This window comes from Salvelinus namaycush, chromosome 6 (assembly GCF_016432855.1).
Source record: "Salvelinus namaycush isolate Seneca chromosome 6, SaNama_1.0, whole genome shotgun sequence".
Lineage (NCBI taxonomy): Eukaryota > Metazoa > Chordata > Actinopteri > Salmoniformes > Salmonidae > Salvelinus > Salvelinus namaycush.
In genome coordinates, this window is record NC_052312.1 from 19,217,456 (window position 1) to 19,238,860 (window position 21,405).

The 21,405-nt window shown below is 45.4% G+C and overlaps 1 protein-coding gene across 1 annotated transcript in view; it reads left to right on the top strand.

Moving 5' to 3' along the window:
- Nucleotides 1-18,138: 18,138 nt before the first annotated feature.
- svep1 (sushi, von Willebrand factor type A, EGF and pentraxin domain containing 1) overlaps nucleotides 18,139-21,405 on the top strand; it is a 131,634-nt gene continuing 128,367 nt past the window's right edge. The window contains exon 1 of the mRNA XM_038995253.1: nucleotides 18,139-18,892. Coding sequence (XP_038851181.1) covers nucleotides 18,350-18,892 — 543 coding nt within the window. The 5' untranslated portion in view covers nucleotides 18,139-18,349. The remainder of the gene's footprint in view (nucleotides 18,893-21,405) is intronic.

Consider the following 21,405-nt stretch of genomic DNA (forward strand, 5'->3'; position numbering starts at 1 on the left):
ATATCCTGCGCCGGCTCTACGCACAGTGTCTCCGGTGCGTCTGCACAGCCCAGTGCGTCCTGTGCCAGCGCCCCGCATGTGCAGGGTGAAGATAACCATCCAGCCAGGACGGGTTGTGCAGGCTCTACGCTCGAGACCTCCAGTGCGCCTCCACTGCCCAGTGTATCCGGTGCCTCCGCCAACAACGAAGCCTCCAGTGATGATCCATGGCAAGAAGCCTCCAGTGATGATCCATGGCAAGAAGCCTCCAGTGATAATCCATGGCACGAAGCCTCCAGTGATGATCCATGGCACAAAGCCTCCAGTGATGATCCATGGCAAGAAGCCTCCAGTGATGATCCATGGCACGAAGCCTCCAGTGATGATCCATGGCATGAAGCCTCCAGTGATGATCCATGGCAAGAAGCCTCCAGGGATGATCCATGGCACGAAGCCTCCAGTGATGATCCATGGCAAGAAGCTTCCAGTGATGATCCATGGCACGAAGCCTCCAGTGATGATCCATGGCAAGAAGCCTCCAGTGATGATCCATGGCACGAAGCTTCCAGTGATGATCCATGGCAAGAAGCCTCCAGTGATGATCCATGGCACGAAGCCTCCAGTGATGATCCATGGCAAGAAGCCTCCAGTGATGATCCATGGCACGAAGCCTCCAGTGAGGAGTCATGGCACGAAGCCTCCCACGACGGCCTCCAGTCCGGAGCCTCCAGCGACGGTCCCCAGTCCGGACCCTCCAGCGACGGTCCCCAGTCCGGGGCCCGCAGCGAGGGTGCCCAGTCCGGGGCCCGCAGCGAGGTTGCCCAGTCCGGGGCCCGCAGCGAGGGTGCCCAGTCCGTGGCCCGCAGCGAGGGTGCCCAGTCTGGGGCCCGCAGCGAGGGTGCCCAGTCCGGGGCCCGCAGCGAGGGTCCCCGCACCAGAGGTGCCACCAAAGTGGGGTGAGCCAGTGGTGGAGCGGGGTCTGCGTCCCGCACCTGAGCCGCCACCGCGGATAGATGCCCACCCAGACCCTCCTCTATAGGTTCAGGTTTTGCGGCCGGAGTCCGCACCTTTTGGGGGGGGTACTGTCACGCCCTGACCTTAGAGAGCCTTTTTATATCTCTATTTGGTTTGGTCAGGGTGTGATTTGGGGTGGGCATTCTATGTTTTGTTTTCTATGATTTTGTGTTTCTATGTTTTGGCCGGGTATGGTTCTCAATCAGGGACAGCTGTCTATCGTTGTCTCTGATTGGGAACCATACTTAGGTAGCCCTTTTTCCCTCCTTTCGTTGTGGGAAGTTCTCTTTGTTTGTGGCACTATAGCCCTTTAGCTTCACGGTCGTTTTTTGTATTGTTTATTGTTTTTGTCCGCCTCATTCAAATAAAAAGGAATATGTACGCCTACCACGCTGCACCTTGGTCCACTTCCTTCAACGACGGCCGTGACAGCTCTAACATATTTTTTCCCCGACTTACATATTTGACAAACTTTGACATACACGTTACATTGTGCATTTTCATTTATACACTCTTAGAAAAAAAAGAGCTATCTAGAACCAAAACGGATTCTTAGGCCGACCCCATAGAATAACCATTTGACAAATCCCTTTTGGTTCCAGGTAGAACCCTTCTACCTGGAACCAAAAGGGTTCTACCTGAAACCAAAAATGGTTCTCCTATGGGGACAGCCTCAGAACCCTTTTTTCTAAGAGTGTACAGTAATTGTTATTCAACATGTCCTCACCTGGGATTTGAACTCCTCTTGGATCACAGCATGCCAATCCTTCTGCTTTGCCACCAATAACTGATTTCACCTGTTTTGCTACACTTCGCAATTCAAAGTAAATCTCAGCTCTGTTAAAAGTACACTCAAGAAAAACGATTGAATTGATCATAGTGATTAAGGAGTAACATTAAAACAGAGAAATATGCCCCACCAACATTAGACAACGATACAGAAAAAACTAAAATTGGCTAAATAAGTCAATCAAATAAATGATGAAAGAATAGTCAAATTAACTTATAAACTGACACAGACATAGTGGCTTAGCAGGAAGATTGGAATTCTGTGAATCAAGTGGTTGTGAGTTCAAGTCCCAGGTGAGGACATGTTTGGGTAATAATGACAGTCTAAATGAACATGCACAAAGTAAGCATGTGTGTCAAATATGTAAGATAAAAGCACTGTGTGTGTGTAACCAGTTGCACAGCCATCTTTAGTTAAGATGACCAAATAATAATTGAGAGTTGAATGAACATATGAAACAAGTTGAGAAAACACATAATTTTAAACTGACTGCATTTTTGCCAAATGCTTCTCAAGTTGGAGCTATGTTTGGGGCCACATTTTGTTGTTGTTCAGTTAACACTTGTACTGAAAAGTTGAATAAAAATAAGGCTGTGGACCCACTTAATAATTAGTTGAAACATCTACATTTATGTGGCTGTGCTTCTCTTTTTACTGTGAGTGGCAGTGCTGTGCTCTGTGTCCTGAGTGTGAACTCCAACGGCCTGTCCTGACTCAGCGGTTCCTCTGCTTTTATCACAGTGATAACATATAACAATATGCACACACACACACACACACACACACACACACACACACACACACACACACACACACACACACACACACACACACACACACACATACACACACAGACACACACAGACACACACACACACACACACACACACACACACACACACACACACACACACACACACACACACACACACACACACACACACACACACACACACGCCCCTATGGGTGATGAAACACCAAGTGAAAGGCGGGGATATTCTCCAGATATGGAGGGTTAATGTGTAACCGTGGCCTTTCAGTTCGTTTGCTGCTCAGTGGCTGGAAAATTGGAACAATAACATGCAAACACAAAGGTAATGGCTGTGGTGCCACTGAGACCCGAGAGAATGCCAAGTAGTCAACCGAACCTCACCTAACAAGCCATTAGATTAGTTAGTTCTACAACAATCACAACCGTCCCTACCAGACCCAGCCGTAAAGCTCCAATGGCTGTATATCAGGGTTATATTTGTGGAAAAAGAGCAAGACGATTTTGTCCATATCATCTTATCGCATTTGAAGCCATTCCCTGTACCTACCTACAATAACAAGGAAAGAAGAAAAGAAACCTGTTTATTGTTAAGACAAGTGTGTTTTACTACTTGCAGTAACATCCACCATCCATTATGACTGGAATGTGCATCATCTGGTCAATCTGTGGGCTGATTGAGGTGATAAAATGGATGGGCCCATTGTAAAAGTGAATGATAGTTGTTCCACTGTGGTTTCCACCTGGAACTGCTATGATGCAATAGGCAGAGTGCTGGGGCTGGGGTGAGGAGGAGGAATGGGTGGGTGGGAGAGTCACACTCACTGTGTATAGCATAAGTAGGGCTGTGGAAGTAATCATCACATGGGCCAGGAGTGTTTCCTCTTCATGTGACCTAGCAGGGAAAATCTCCTGGCCCTTGTTATCTCACGCAGTTACACTATATATACAAAAGTATGTGGATACCCCTTCAAATGAGTGGATTCGGCTATTTCAGCCACAATTGTTGCTGACAGGTGTATACATTCAAGCACACAGCCATGCAATCTCCATAGACAAACATTGGCAGTAGAATGTTGCACCGTTATAGGATGCCACCTTTTAAACAAGTCAGTTTATCAAATTTCTGTCCCAGTCAACTGTACGTGCTGTTATTGTGAAGTGGAAACGTTTAGGACCAGCAACGGCTCAGACGCGAAGTGGTAGGCCATGCAAGCTCACAGAATGGGACCGCAGAGTACAAAAATGATCTGTCCTTGGTTGCAACACTCCATACCGAGTTCCAAACTGCCCCTGGAAGCAAAGTCAGCACAATAACTGTTGTCTGGAGCTTCATGAAATGGGTTTCCATTGCTGAGCAGCTCCACACAAGCCTAAGATCACCACGCACAATGCCAAGTGTCGGCTCTAGTGGTGTAAAGCCCCAGAGCATTGGACTCTGGGGCAGTGGAAAATCGTTCTCTGGAGTGATAAATCACGCTTTAACATCTGGCAGTCCGACGGACGAATCTGGGTTTGGTGGATGCCAGGAGAATGCTACCTGCCCCAATGCATAGTGCAAACTGTAAAGTTTGGTGGAGAAGGAATAATGGTCTGGGGCTGTTTTTCATGGTTCAGGCTCCTTAGTTCCAGTGAAGATAAATCTTAACACTACAGCATACAATAACATTCTAGACCATTCAGTGCTTCCAACTTTGTGACAACAGTTTGGGGAAGGCCCTTTCCTGTTTCAGCATGACAATGCCCCCGTGCACAAAGTGAGGGCCATACAGAAATGGTTTATCGAGATCGGTGTGGAAGAACTTGACTGGCCTGCACAGAGCCCTGACCTGAACCCCATCGAACACCTTTGGGATGAATTAGAACGCCAACTGCGAGCCAGGCCTAATCGCCCAACATCAGTGCCCGACCTCACTAATGCTCTTGTGGCTGAATGGAAGCAAGTCCCCGCAGCAATGTTCCAACATCTAGTGGAAAGCCTTCCCAGAAGAGTGGAGGCTGTTATAGCAGCAAAGGGCGGACCAACTCCATATTAATGCCCATGATTCTGGAAAGACATGTTCGTCGAGCCGGTGTCCACATACTTTTGGTCATGTAGTGTATGTTCTCAGCATTTTCTGTGATTTGAATCACAGAAATCAAATCATCAGGGCCCGTGTCCATAAAGTGTCTCAGAGTAATGGTGCTGATCTTAGATCAGGTCCTTTTCTGCCCATGATATGTTGTTCATTATGATCTGAAGGCAACACTGTGTCTGGAACAGCACTCACACTCAGCACTCATTTGAGACTCTGTATGAACATGGGCGCTGAAGAAGTCAAGCGATGACTCAGTATAAATAAAATACAGCTGCTTCCATGGAAGGGCGGATGTGTTCTCAGAACCCTGTCTACCTATTTAGACATGGGGGAGGTGTTACAGCACGTGGTCTATCCACAGTATGACTAGTGACAAATAATGATTCATCACCTGGTGGTATAAATATTTTAATTGCCGAAACACAAGAGGGATCTGCCACGGCCACACGGAGTTCCAATCAAATCAAATCAAACCTTATTTGTCACATGCGCCGAATACAAGTGTAGACCCTACCGTGAAATGCTCACTCTCAAGCCCTTAACCAACAGTGCAGTTCAAGAAGAGTTAAGAAAATATTGACCAAATAAACTAAAGTAAAAAAGTATAAAAAGTAACACAATAACATAACAATACCGAGGCTATATACATGGGGCACCGGTACCGAGTCAGTGTGCGGGGGTACAGGTTAGAGGTAATTTGTACATGTAGGTAGGGGTGAAGTGACTATGCATAGATAATAAACAGCGAGTAGCAGCAGTGTACAAAACAAATGGGGGGAGGGGTCAATGTAAATATTAAATAGTCCAGTGGCCATTTTATTAATTATTCAGAAGTCTTATGGCTTGGTGGTAGACGCTGTTAAGGAGCCTTTTGGTCCTAGACTTGGCCCTCCGGTACCGCTTGCCGTGCGGTAGCAGAGAGAACAGCCTATGACTTGGGTGACTGGAGTCTCTGACAATTTTATGGGATTTTCTCTGAAACCGCCTATTATAGAGGTCGTGGATTGCAGGATGCTTGGCCCCCTTGATGTACTGGGCCGTACGCACTACTCTCTGTAGCGCCAGATGCCGAGCAGTTGCCATACCAGGCGGTGATGCAACCGGTCAGGATGCTCTCGATGGTGCAGCTGCAGAACTTCTTGAGGATTTGGGGACCCATGCCAAATCTTTTCAGTCTCCTGCCCTCTTCACCACTCTCTTGGTGTGTTTGTACCATGATAGATTGTTGGTGATGTGGACACCAAGGAACTTGAAACTCTCGACCCGATCCACTACAGCCCCGTTGATGTTAATGGGGGCCTGTTCGGCCCGCCTTTTCCTGTAGTCCACGATCAGCTCCTTTGTGTTCTTCACATTGAGGGAGAGGTTGTTGTCCTGGCACCACACTGCCAGTTCTCTGACCTCCTCCCTATAGGCTGTTTCATCGTTGTCGGTGATCAGGACTACCACTGTTGTGTCATCAGAGAGACAGAGAGAGAGAGAGAGAGAGAGAGAAGGGTTGTTCCTGGACCATGTGTTCCTCAGCGACTTGGTAAACACATGGCTCGAATTACGCTCCTACACTCCACACCTCTTACACTCCTTCTCTCCTTTACAGGCCTCTTACACTCTCTCTCTCTCCTTCCTCCATGAAGGGGAGAGGGAGTGTAAGAGGCGTGTAGTGGAGGAGTGGAGGAGCGTAATTCGAGCCATGTGTTTACCGTGCTGCTGAGGAAGGCCAAGGTCCAGGAACAATATGTTCAAATCCTTCCTCAAGCAAACGTATGGATCACATCGTCATCTTCCACTATCTGTTTATCTGCTCTGTTTTCCAACACTCGTTGAAAAAAAAGGTTCCAAAAGGGTTCTTCGGCTGTCCCAATAGGAGAACCCTTTTTGGTTCCAGGTAGAACCTTCTGTGGAGGGTTCTACATGGAACTCAAAAGGATTTTACCTGGAACCAAAAAAGGGTTCTTCTTCCCTTGGGGATATCCGAAGTACCCTTTTAGGTTCTAGACAAACACATTTACACTTCGTGCAGAGGCACAATACTAACTATAGACACACGCACACGGCACACACGCACACACCTCACCCCTCACTCACTTAATCACCCTCTCACCAAAACAAACTGAGATGCAGTACACGGTTAGAAAGAAAGTGCTAAGAGTGTACTGCATCTCAGTTTGTTTTGGTGAGAGGGTGATTAAGTGAGTGAGGGGTGAGGTGTGTGCGTGTGTGTATAGTTAGTATTGTGCCTCTGCACGAAGTGAAAAAGTGTTTGTCTGTGTTTGTCTGCCAATGCTTTTGTTTGTTTGTATGTCAGGCACCATTAGCACCTGTTTTTTTGTGTGTGTGTGTGTGTGTGTGTGTGTGTGTGTGTGTGTGTGTGTGTGTGTGTGTGTGTGTGTGTGTGTGTGTGTGTGTGTGTGTGTGTGTGTGTGTGTGTGTGTGTGTGTGTGTGTGCGTGTGTGTGTGTGTGTGTGTGTATTTCTGGTTAGTGGGTGGTACTATTGGCAGTGTTTGCACATGTTTATATCTTGACACAGGGTTATATTAATAGTATTTCACTTTTCATCTAGCTTAATTTTGGCCAGATAAAAGCCATAACACTGATCAAGCAACGTTGAATCTGCATTTCATACTGGTCAAATTAAGATCCAACCAAAAACTGTTTTGTTGCGAGCACCATGCCTCCAACTAACTGAGCCAGCTGAACTCTGAGTATATGACAAAAGGCAGTGTAGGTCTGATGCTTTTTGTCAAGCAACTAGCTATAGCTGATTAACCTAAACCCATTTGTTTCTCTTTCACCTATTGAGAGGTATAATGCACCTTATACAGTACCAGGCTGAGTATGTATGTGTGTGTTGCTGTGTGTGTGTGTGTCTCATATTCACCCCAGATGCCCCGCCGCCGCCGGACCTCTCCACCCCCTCCTCCGCATGTACGGGTTGATAGGAGTGTTTTCATGGAGGTCTGGCTCAATCCAGTTCCCACTTCCACTTCCTTCTGCCAGGGCCCCTTCGTCTCTTCGCCTGCCCCCCTCTCCCACCCCCCCCCCCTCTCTCTCTCACTCGCTATTTCTCCTTTGTGACTCCCTCTCGCTTCCTCAACCTTCGCTCTCATCCTTCCCCTGTCTCTATCCTCTTTCTCTTCCTTGACTTTTCTCTCTCGCGTTCTCTTCCTTCAATTCTCTCTCTCTCTCTCTATCTCTCTCTCTCTCTCTCTCTCTCTCTCTCTCTCTCTCTCTCTCTCTCTCTCTCTCGCTCTCTCTCGCTCTCTCTCTCTCTCTCTCTCTCCCTCCTTCTGACACCATGTGACTTTAGCACTAGCGTGAGGATTTCTTTAGTCAGCAAACTGACAAATTGCTCTACATGAGTGAGAAAAAGAGGAAAATGGAGAGTTAAACTGCAGAATGTGGTGAAGTGTGTTTGTGTGTGTGTGTGTGTGTGTGTGTGTGTGTGTGTGTGTGTGTGTGTGTGTGTGTGTGTGTGTGTGTGTGTGTGTGTGTGTGTGTGTGTGTGTGTGTGTGTGTGTGTGTGTGTGTGTGTGTGTGTGTGTGGGCTACCTATAATGCAGTGGAAGCTGCTGAGGGGAGGATGGATCATAATAATGGCTGGAACTGAGTAAATGGAATTGATGAAGTGTGTGTGTGATGTATCTGATACCGTTTCACTGATTCCGCTACAGCCATTACCACGAGCTCATCCTCCCCAATTAAGGTGCCACCAACCTCCTGTGCTATAATGTCAGGTGAATGTGAATGTTTTGATGTTTCACAATGAATGAGTGTGTACGTGTCTGTGTGTGTGCGTGTGCGTGTGTGTACATGTGTGTGTGTGTGCGCCTGTCTGTGTAGTGGCACTGTAGAGATGTCATTTATCTGTGAAATGTTACACTATGCATTTGTGTGGACGTTTCCCACGATACAGCTCTCCATGTGTTCACCTGTGTGTTATTGAATGAGTGTGTGTGTGTGTGTGTGTGTGTGTGTGTGTTTGCACATGTGCTGCTTGTATGCATGGATGCAAGCAGTCTAGAAAGTACATATATGGAAATGACGTCATGTTATAGACAACTTGCTCATGGTGCGAAATATGAAATATGCATTACGTGTGAGGAGCGGGAGGAGCGATGGGAGGAAGGGCTCATTGTAATGGCTTGAATTGAAGTAATGTAACGGCGTCAAACATGTGGTTTCCATATTTCTATTATATTTTATAATTATTATTGTAATTATTATCATATTTTAATCAAAACAAGTTGAGGAAGAAACAAGGAGGCCTCATGTTTCAGTTATATGCTCTTCCTCATATTTTAACTATGCAAGTCAGTTAAGAACAAACTCTTATCTTCAATGACGGCCTGGGAACAGTAGGTTAACTGCCTTGTTCAGGGGCAGAACAACAGATTTTTACCATGTCAGCTCGGAGATTTGATCTTGCTGCCTTTCGGTTCCTAGGTCAACAGTCTAACCACTTGGCTACCTGCCACCCCATCTTTAATCCTTAATATTAGCGACTGCATAGCAATCATTACTAAAGTGAAACGGAAAGTTCTAATCAAAGCCCCAGTCAGGCGAACAGAACGTGATGTAGTGTGCTTTTCCAGCAGCTGAATAGAGTGTGTGTGTGTGTGTGTGTGTGTGTGTGTGTGTGTGTGTGTGTGTGTGTGTGTGTGTGTGTGTGTGTGTGTGTGTGTGTGTGTGTGTGTGTGTGTGTATGTGATTCAGTAAGCAGAGTTAAAGGTGAAATCTCTCTGTGGCATCATTCCCCTCACTGCACCGTAGTCATCTAATCTTACTTCCCTTGACACACACACACACACACACACACACACACACACACACACACACACACACACACACACACACACACACACACACACACACACACACACACACACACACACACATGGTGATTCCTAAGAAACTTTCACTGGCTAGTGGTAGGCAGTATTATATGGGTCAAAAAGATTGGTAAACACTGTCCTCTTTTGGAAGAATTTGAAGATTTCTTGAAGCTAGAATCCATAGTTAAAATGTACATTTTTGGACTTATAAATTATTGATATATACCCATTCTTGAAGAATATGACTTACAGTGCCTTCAGAAAGTATTCAGACCCCTTGACTTTTTCCACATTTTGTTACGTTACAGCTTTATTCTAAAATGGATTTGAAAAAAAAGTATCCTCCGTCATCTGCACACAATACCCCATAAGTGAAAACGGGTTTTACACATTTTTGCAAATGTATTACAAATAAAAAACAGAAATACCTTATTTACATAAGTATTCAGACCCTTCGCAATGATACTTGCAATTGAGCTCAGGTGCATCCTGTTTCCATCGATCATCCTTGAGATGTTTCTACAACTTGATTGGAGTCCACCTGTGTTAAATTCAGTTGATTAGACATGATTTGGAAAGGCACACACCTGTCTATAGAAGGTCCCACAGTTGACAGAGCAAAAACCAAGCCATGAGGTCGAAGGAATTGTCCGTAGAGGTCCGAGGCAGGATTGTGTCGTGGCACAGATCTGGGGAAGGGTACCAAAAAATGTCTGCAGCATTGAAGGTCCCCAAGTGGCCTCCATCATCCACCAACACAGTGGCCTCCATCATTCTTAAATGGAAGAAGTTTGGAACCACCAAGACTCTTCCTGGAGCTGGCCGCCCAGCCAAACTGAACAATCTGGAGAGAAGGGCCTTGGTCAGGGAGGTGACCAAGAACTCGATGGTCACTCTGACAGAGCTCCAGAGTTCCTCTGTGGAGATGGCAGAACCTTCCAGAAGGACAACCATCTCTGCAGCACTCCACCAATCAGGCCTTTATGGTAGAGTGGCCAGACAGAAGCCACTCCTCAATAAAATGCACATGACAGCCCGCTTGGAGTTTGCCAAAAGGCACCTAAAGGACTCAGACCATGAGAAACACAATTCTCTGGTCTGATGAAACCAAGATTGAACTCTTTGGCCTGAATGCCAAGCGTCACGTCTGGAGGAAACCTGGCATACTGTAGGGTTGTTTTTCAGCGACAGGGACTGGGAACCTAGTCAGGATCGAGGGAAAGATGAACAGAGCAAAGAATATAGAGAAATCCTTGATGAAAACCTGCTCCAGAGCTCTCAGGGCCTCAGACTGGGGTGAAGGTTCACCTTCCAACAGGACAACAACACTAAGCCCACAGCCAAGACAACACAGGAGTGGCTTCGGGACAAGTCTCTGAATGTCCTTGAGCAGCCCAGCCAGAGCCCGGACTTGAACCCGATCAAACATCTCTGGAGAACCCAGAAAATAGCTATGCAGCAACACTCCCCATCCAACCTGACAGAGCTTGAGAGGATCTACAGAGAAGAATGGGATAAACTCCCCAAATACAGGTGTGCCAAGATTGTAGCGTCATGCCCAAGAAGACTTGATGCTGTAATCGCTGCCAAAGGTGCTTCAACAAAGTACTGAGTAAAGGGTCTGAATACTTATGTAAATGTCATATTTCATTTTTAATTTTGATATCATGGATGTCGCATCCATAGCTCTGTCTATGCATGGCTGGACTACTGCATTTGGGGCCTCTTACTTATCAGCTAACTTACTGTGTTTCAACACATTTTGCCATGGTGCAGAGAACATTTTTGCTGTTTTAGAGTGCCATTATACACATTTTCATGAGGCTAAGAGAAAATGTTGCCGTTTCACAGCAAATTTCCTGCAGTTCTACACATTTGTCACCTACTGTATGCTGCTCTGTTTGTTACCCATTAGATTTTTTTTTGACAGTTATTGCTACTATGCCACCTAGTGGACAAAGAGTGTGTGATTCGACATCACACTCCGCGTGAGTTCCACGCCCATTGTCTCTTGTGCGTTCAATAGGAACTTATGACATGACTACTTTGAGAGGCATACTTAGCCCTTCTAACTCCATTACATAGGTTTCATTGAAAGCTTGGAGTATTTGAAAGGAGTCATTGAAAGACTGTATGGTATATCTAAAGCCTTGTCTGAGTACCCAGACTGAGGAAAATTAACGTTTTAGACATGAAGAATAATCTATAAAAATAAAATTGAGTATCATCCATTTAGAGTGCTTTGCGTTTGTACTGTGTTCGCTCGTTGCTGCTTCTCGGGCAGGTCTGCACTCAGTTACAAAGCTCTAACAGTGGTTCCCAAACTTTCTACCGTCCCGTACCCCTTCAAACATTCAACCTCCAGCTGCGTACCCCCTCTAGCACCATGGTCAGCGCACTCTCAAATGTTGTTTTTTGCCATCATTGTAAGCCTGCCACACAAACACTATAAGATACATTTATTAAACATAAGAATGAGTGTGAGTTTTTGTTACAACCCGGCTCGTGGGAAGTGACAAAGAGCTCTTATCGGACCAGTGCACAAATAATAATATAATAATAATCAATAATTTTGCTCTTTATTTCACCATCTTACATATAAAACCTTATCTGTTCATCGAAATTTGTGAATAACTCACCACAGGTTCATGAGAAGGGTGTGCTTGAAAGGATGCACATAACTCTGCAATGTTGGGTTGTATCTGAGTTTTCATGCTAGTGAGGGCCGAGAATCCACTTTCACATAGGTACGTGGTTGCAAAGACAGCGTGATTTGCCAAGGCAGGATACTCTGAGCGCGGCCCAATCCAGAAATCTGGCAGTGGCTTCTGACTAAATTACATTTTCACAGAACTGCTTGTTGCAATTTCGATGAGGCTCTCTTGTTCAGATATCGGTAAGTGGACTGGAGGCAGGGCATGAAAGGGATAACGAATCCAGTTGTTTGTGTCATCCGTTTCGGGAAAGTACCTGCGTAATTGCGCACCCAACTCACTTAGCTGCTTCTCTATATCACGTTTGACATTCTCCGTACGCTTGAGTTTATTTGCACACAAAAATCATACAATGATGGAAAGACCTGTGTGTGTTGTCCTTGTTAATGCAGACAGAGAAAAGCGCCAACTTCTTAATCAATTTTGTCCCGCACATTGAATATAGTTGCGGAGATTCCCTGTAATCCTAGATTCAGATCATTCAGGCGAGAAAAAACATCACCCAGACAGGCCAGTCGTATGAGAAACTAGTCATCGTGCAAGGAGTCAGAGAAGTGAAAATGATGGTCAGTAAAGAAAACTTTAAGCTCGTCTCTCAATTCAAAGAAACGTGTCAATACAAAGAAACTAATCAATAGATTCTGTCATTTTGTCAATGTATTATTGCTTGAGAAAGGTCTGTGAATATTACGTGATCTTAACCCTCGAAACGCCAATGGGGTCAATTTTGACCCCAAGGGGTCAACATGTCATCATTTCGAACACCTTTTTTTTTGTCCTTCTGAAATTGTCGGACTTACCCTGCATTCATAACCAAGCGGGAAGGTGGTATTTACCAGTGGTGGGGAACGTATTCAAATGTCATACTTGAGTAAAAGTAAAGATACCTTAATAGAAAATGACTTGAGTAAAAGTGAAAGTCACCCAGTAAAATACTACTTGAGTAAAAGTCTAAAAGTATTTGGTTTTAAATATACTTAAATATCAAAAGTAAATGGTATTTCTAAAATATACTTAAGTATCAAAAGTAAAAGTAATAATAATTTAAAATTCCTTATATTAAGCAAACCAGACGGCACAATAATTTTTTCTTTATTTACCGATAGCCAGGAGCACACACCATCACTGACATTCATTTACAAACAAAGCATTTGTGTTTAGTGAGTCCACCAGATCAGAGGCAACTGAGTTGATAGACCATAACGTTCCAAAGGTAGAGCTAAAACTCTGATGGCACTGCTACCCATATCGCCCATATCGCCCATATTGCCTATATCGCCTATATCACCCATGTCGCCTATATCGCCCATATCGCCCATATCGCCCATATCGCTATCGATGGCCATTTTAGGTTGTACCGTTATGTCAGATTAGCTCAAATCGCCAATTTCTCAGCCTCTGAGTAACACAGAAACACAAAATCGGCTATGAATGAAATTGATCCAAATAACTTTTCAAAACACACAAACAAAAACATCTTGGGGCATTTAAACAATTTACTTGTGTTACAAACGGTTAATAAAATAAAACGCTTCACTGCTTGACAGACAGTGTCTCTTTGCAATCATTACCAATTTGGGGTAAAAAAAATTACCCCTTTTGGCGCTTTTAGGGTTATGATAGATGGCTGTATAGCCTCAGCTTGTAAACAAGGCAATGGTTTTGCCCAGGGAGTAGCAGGAATGGCTACTTTTGGTTATTTTTGGTTATTTTTACCTGACTTTGCCAGTGGTCTGTAATATTTGTTTGTTAGTGTGTCCACGAGGGTAGGGTAGTAGTCTGTGATGTAAGTCTACAGTGCCTGCAGCCTGATTCTAGGTCAGACCCAGTTTGAAGTTTAATTTAGATATCTGCCCATTTTTGCCAACCTTCTTATTTATTCATACCGTTGCTACCACTACCATTATTTTGAACATACATAGGCCTATCACCATTTTGCACTAAAAAGGACTACTTTTCTGCCTGCCTACCTGTTGGGAGACATGTTTTACTCTTCACGGTGTCAAAGGCACAGAACTAGAATGAGATTCAAGTTCCCATGGTCAAAGCATCTTGGCATCGCTGTGGCTGTGGGCAGCTGTAGAGACAGGACCAGTGCATAGTGTTATACCACCTGGCTCGGATTGGCCTGATCAACCCGATGAGGGTCCAAAGACGAGCCAGGAGCAGCATAACCGCCGTTGAAAGGTGAAAACACAGTGAAGTAACACCCTTTGACCTGGAGATGGCAGTGTAACGTAGGTCTTTATTTTCAAATTCCAATTTCCAATCTTTGTGGGGAGTTGTCGTTTAATAGCTTCTCTGTGACCCAAATAAGTAAAACACAGCTTTATAAAAAGAGGTTGTTGGTGCGGCAGCATACACACGTTTATGTCATTCAGTCCCAGATCTCAGTGTGTGTTCTCACACTTTAAACTGCTCTATAAAACTAACATGGTACGGGGCTAATTAAACAATTAAAGTAAAGGCTTTTCATGATATTAATATTGAATGTCAATGCAGTTTAGAGCTTGTGCTCATGCTCCCTCTTGTTCTTCATGGCGTATTGCTGATTTAAACTGATCCAGTGGGTGTTGGTTGTGTGAACTACGAAGTGACTATGTTTGTTACTTTCTTTTTTTAACACAACTGGTAAAATGTGGTTCAGTACTACTAAAGCACGTTTACTAGACAAGTAAAAGTGTTTTTCAACCATTTTTACTGTGTGGAACTGAATAATGATATTGTAACAGAACACAGTGATGTGGTATGTTAACGGTATGTTTCGCTTAATAGGCAGAATCGTGTCTATCATGCTAGGTTCAGATGGAGTATTTTAAAGTACCGAACTACTACCGTTGTCGTGTTTAAAAAAAAACTTTATCTTCCTCCTCCTTTCTCTTCTCTCTTTCTCTGGACAGATATGTGAGGAATTTGTTGTCACTTACATCAGTCTTCAGTTGCCGTGGGAGCTACGAAAACAAATGTATGCACTCACTACTGTAAGTCGCTCTGGATAAGAGCGTCTGCTAAATTACAACATGTATTTATTTTAAATGTATAAGGACAGGTGAGAAGGCAGGTGAAGATCTGTGTCAATGTGTGTGTGTGTGTGTGCTTATGTGTGTGTGTATGCATCTATATGACCGTCTGCGTGTATATGTGCTAGTATTTGCGTGTGTGTGTTCCTCAGACCTCGGCCGAGGACAGCTCTTTGCTCTCTCTGCTCTGTAGTCTGTCTGGGCGTGTTGAACACACCAGACTCTGACAGTGGACAGGCTGTGTTTTTGGTCAAGACCAACTGAGGAGTTTATTTACAGAGTGGAGCAGCAATGCTGTTTGTGTGTGTGTGTGTGTGTGTGTGCGTGTGTGCGTGTGTGCGTGTGTGCGTGTGTGCGTGTGTGTGTGTGTGCGCTGCAGGGAGAAGAGGAGTGCCCCAGAGGCCAAGGCATAGCACTAGCACCCACAGAGATCTAACCACAGGAAGGCCTATTCTCAGGCCATCAGACAGGACCTGTGGGATGCACAGAGAGAGAGGGGGGGGGGGGGGGCTTTGTGTGTGTGTGTGTGTGTGTGTGTGTGTGTGTGTGTTTTACTTTGTATCCACAAAGCAACTGTGAGTATGTGTGTTTTTGCACACACGCTATGTGCTATGTGTGTGTGTCTCTGTATTTCAGCCTGGGCCTGTTATAAACCAGATCCTCTTTAGTGATTTCACGCTGGATTTTCTCTCAGACCACCAACTCTGTGAGGATCTTTACACAACCCTCCAGTTCCCTTCCCCCTTTCCCTACACCCTCTTTACACTCATCCTCGCCCCCCCCCCCCCCCCCCCCCCCCAACCTCCCTCAACTTCCCATGGGACACCAGAGTCTGTGGAAGGGTATGTGTGTGTTGCCAAAAGCAGGAAGTTGCAGCTGTTCTGATCAGTATGTTTGTCTACATTCTGACTTTCTGTGTCTCTCTGCTGACTAAATTATAAATTCAAGGGGCTTTATTGGCATGGGAAACATATGTTTACATTGCCAAAACAAGTGAAATGAACAATAAACAAAAATGAAACAAAGAAAACAAAACAACATAAACGAAAAACGATTCGAAATTAACGGTGAACACTCTCTTTCTCTGGGAAAATGATGTCTGCCACTCTGATGAGCTCCCAAAACGTTTTGAAGACGCACACATGTCCTGCACCTGATCCAAGTGGGGTTCATTGGACGTTCTTCTTTATTGTCTGACTGAGCATCTCTCTGTTCCTGCTCTGTCCCGGCCACTGAACTGAAGTGAAGCCATCTTACTTATCTGGTGAGTGTGCCTGCGTCCGAAATGGCACCCTATTCCCTTTATAGTGCACTACTTTTGACCAGTGCCCATAGGTAATAAGGTGTCATTTGGGATACACCTTATGACGTTGCCTTCTATTCCCACTTGTCAGACTAGAAGTTTCCAGTGCTGTTAAGACCAATGGGTTTATATGGGCTCCCTCTCCAGTCTTGGCTAATGATAGGGCCTCTCTCTTTCTCTCTCTCTTTTTCTCTCTCTTTCTTTCTCTCTCTCTCTCTCTGTCTCTCTCCTCCCTCTCTCTGTGTCTGTGTCTCTCTCTCTGTGTCTGTCACTCCCCCCTCTCTCTATGTCTGTCTGTCCCCGCTCTCTCTGTGTCTGTCTCTCTTTCTCTGTGTCTCTGTCACTGTGTCTGTCCTCTCTTTCACTTTCTCCTTCTCTCCGGTGGGAAAGTTTTGCCTCTGTCACTCCTCTGTTCTACCTTCTAACACAGAACTTCTAAAGTCATTTATTCTCTATGGCCATTCCAGTTCCACAAGATCCAATTTTTCTCCTGATATTATTTGTCCCTGAACAAGACCCTTCTTGAGAAGGGAGGAGAGGGAGGAGAGGAAGTGATAGCTACAACGGGCATGAGGATTTGATGAAGCACCGATTCTAGAGTACACCGTATCTCTGATCTGATGCCCTCATCTATCTCTTCTTATATCTCTCTGATCCACTCTTTATCTTTATCTAGTAAACATTGTCTATGTACATTTTTACCTCTCCCCTCTCTCTCTCCCTCCCTCCCTCACTTCTTCTCTCTGTCACTCCCTCTCGCTCTCTCTCTCTCTCTTTCAGTATTTCTAATTCAGATGGTTCTGCTGATGTCTGCTGTGCACGATGGTGTGACTGTGTCTGTGTTTGTGTGTGTGAGAGAGAGAGTGTGAGTGGCGTCCTCCTGCCAGACATATGGACCTGATCACAGCCGCCTGGTGCTGATGTTTTCTTTGGGAATGTTGACATGCTGACAGGCAAGACGCTCCACTGACATAAAAATCCTAGTTAGAGAGAGAGAGAGAGAGAGAGAAAGAGAGTGGGGAGAGGAGAGAGAAAATTAGAGACTGAGATTGAAGAGAGAGAGAGACAGAGAGAGAGAGAGAGGAGAGAGTGACATAGCGAGAGGGGAGAGAGAAAGAAAGAGAGAGAAAGAGGGAGAGAGAAGAGGGAGAGAGAGAGAGAGAGAGAGGGAGAGAGAGCGAGAGCAGAGAAGAAGAGAGGAGGAGGAGAAAAACATTTTTTACTTCACGGCTGTGACTGCCCCTGCCCCTTTTCCCTCTGCCTCTCTCTCCTTCTCTCTCCGTGTCTTTCTCCCTCTTGCGCTGAACTTTTTTCACTCTTTTTTTAAATGATTTTTGGAGAGGGGGGGGGAGAGCCATTTGAAACCTGATTGGGTGCTGGAGCATCACACACACACAGGAGCCTGAGGGCAAGAAACTGAGAGAGAGACAGAGAGAGAAAGGATCAGCTGTAGCCTTCTCCTAGCGGGACAGACAGACACTTCACTGTAACTGCTCAGCCACACGCCCTCTCCAGTCAGCACCCTCCCTCGCTAATAGAAAGACCAGATCAGGACTCCAACAGAGAAGAGGAGAGACAGACAGACAGACGGGGCCACAGGACAACTATTTCATCATCATCACTGGTGCTATTTTCTTTTTGGAAGTGCTTTTGGAGAAATTCTTGTGGAAAAATTCTCCCTTGCCTGGCGTCCATGTTGCAGTGTGGCTGGAGACAAATGGGAACGTAGGAAAACACCACCATCATCAAATACTTGTCATCGTCACTATTGGACATCCTGTTTCAAAGTGTTTTATAAGAACTCTTTCCTCTGCTGACACCTGGAGCTGACAGGACAGGACAGGACAGTATGTCTACTGTAAGGAACCCAGTGTCTATGTGGACCTATATCTTGCTTCTGTGGAGCTTCCTGGTTTGTAGGACTTCATCCTGGCCGGCTTCGGAGCAACAGCTCCACCATCTCAGCTCCCTCCGCTACGGCTCCGGACCCTCAGCCTCTCCGGCCCTCAACCTCACCCTCTCTGAGAGCGCAGAGTCCAAGGTGGAGCGCCTGGGCCAAGCCTTCAAGAAGAATGTGCGCACGCTCCGGGAGAAGAGTGGACGTCTGGACCTGGTGTTCCTGGTGGACGAGTCTTCCAGCGTGGGGGCCAACAACTTCCTGAGCGAGCTGCGCTTCGTACGGAAGCTCCTCTCGGACTTCCCCGTGGCCCCGGAGGACACGAGGGTCGCCCTGGTTACGTTCTCATCCAAGACCCACGTGGTGACCCGGGTGGATCACGTCAAGGCGCCGAAATCCCACCAGCACAAGTGTTCTCTGTTGAACCACGAGATCCCTGCTATCACCTACAGAGGAGGAGGGACCTATACCAAAGGAGCCTTCCAACGGGCTGCGGTGAGTGTCGATGCGTGGGCGTATGCGTCTCAGTGTGTGTAACCTGGATTCTTTGATTCTTTGATTTAGTGTGTGTGTGTGTGTGTGTGTGTGTGTGTGTGTGTGTGTGTGTGTGTGTGTGTGTGTGTGTGTGTGTGTGTGTGTGTGTGTGTGTGTCTATACCAGATTGTATTTTTGCATGTATGTGGGTTGTGGGTGTGTATACATCTCAGATTCGACATCACTGATTGAAGTGGATTTAACAGGTGACATCAAGAAGCGATCATAGCTTTCACCTGGATTCACCTGGTCAACCAATGTTATGGAAAGGATCAGGTGTTTCTAATGTTTTGTTCATTCAGTGTATATTATAGTGAGCTATGTCAAGAATCCAATATATACAGCGCATTCGGAAAGTATTCAGACCCCTGGACCTTTTCCACATTTTGTTACGTTACAGTCTTATTCTAAAATTGATTAAATCGTATTTTCCCTCATCAATCTTCACACAATACCCCATAATGAGAAAGCAGAAGCAGCTTTTTAGATTTTTTTTGCAAATGAATACAAATAAAAATGGAAATATCACATTTACATAAGTATTCAGACCCTTTACTCAGTACTTTTTGAAGCAACTTTGGCAGCGATTACAGCCTCGAGTCTTCTTGGGTATGATGCTACAAGCTTAGCACACCTGTATTTGGGTAGTTTCTCCCATTCTTCTCCACAAATCCTCTCAAGCTCTGTCAGGTTGGATGGGGAGCGTAGCTGCACAGATATTTTTAGGTCTCTCCAGAGATGTTCGATCAGGTTCAAGTCCGGGCTCTGGCTGGGCCACTCAAGGACATTCAGAGAGTCGATCCTGACTAGTGTCCTTGCCTCTGAAAAACATCCCCACAGCATGATGCTGCCACCACCATGCTTCACCGTAGGGATGGTGCCAGGTTTCCTCCAGACGTGACACATGGCATTCAGGCCAAAGAGTTCAATCTTGGTTTCATCAGACCAGTGAACCTTCTTTCTCATGGTCAGAGTCCTTTAGGTGACTTTTGGCAAACTCCAAGTGGGTTGTCATGTGCCTTTCACCTTGACCCCCATCACAGTAGACATACTGTCCTGTCCTGTCAGCTCCAGGTGTCAGCAGAGGAAAGAGTTCTTATAAAATACATTACAGTAACTGAGTGTGTGTATGCGCGCGTGCATGTATGCGCCCATTCGAGTACCAAGGTAAATACCTTTTCCATACTGAAGCCCGGGGCCCTCGGAGGCTCTCATGACCAAAAGGTTTTGAACCGTGCCACTGTCTGTGTAATGGTACTGACGTGCATTTACATGTGTCATTGTAGTCATTTAGCAGACACTCTTATCCAGAGTGACTTACAGTAGTGTTCATACTTTTGCATGTGAGGGTGAGATGAAAAGGTTGGACAAGCAGGCAGGCAGCAGATGTGCAGTGCGTTTTCTTTCTCCATAGGTGGTATACATGCCATAGGTTTTGAACTATCAATGAGTAATAGCGGTAACGAGGCATGTGAAGGCGAGACAGACAGAGATCTCAGCAGATGTCTACAGATGTCTACAGGACCAGATTGCACCTTACTAATTCACATTGACGTTTACAGTCTGTCTGAGTATGACTAACCCTTGTCTGAGAGAGGAGGACTGGGTCCCAAATGGCAACCTACTTTTGACCAGAGCCCTATGGGGAATAGGGAGCACTATATAGAGCACAGGGAGCCATTTAGGATGCACTTGAGATGTTGGAAAATATACCTTCTATGATATATCATCTTTTATCTCTGCTGCTCTTTTATACTGCTACTTCAGCAAGTCCTACTGTCGTTGCCAAGACAGCACAAACAGATTTGGGACTAGGGTAAATTTAGCTAATCCCTCTTGTTGGAAAAAGTACAGTTGAATAATGTTTTCCATTCTTTTTTTCCATTTTTAACAGCATATATATTGTTAAATATGCCCTCGCTAACGGTAATCTGCAAGGGCATCAGGTTGTCACGCTATACAGTTAGCCTAGCAAAGCGTTTGGTAAGGCCTGCATGGTGTGTGTGTGTGTGTGTGTAATTGATAATAGATGTAATAACAAAGCCATATTTCATTCCAAGCCAGAAACTGGCTGTTTCTAAGTACTGAAGAGAGCTGGGATCCATTACTGAGAGGGAGAGAAGGCTTTTCCTGGTCCAGTGTAGAGAACGGCTGTTCTTCAGGATATTTCTCATTTTAAGATGACTGTCCAGAGGGATGACATAGAGGGATGATAGTGAGGGATGAGAGATGGACAGGGCTCTTCATCAGGCTCTCTCAGCTGTGCAGAGGGCTGAGAGAGTGATGAGTCGGATGGATATAGAGGGAGTGTGGATGTGCATATGGAGATGAGTGATTATTATTGCACACTGACAGTGGATGTAAGGACCGTGGGGTTTGTTAAGGACATCATCTCATCTCAATTATGGTGGTTCAAGATTTACTATATTTTCAAGTCAGTTTAGTTTATAATAAGTTTAGCTGTTTCCCATTCC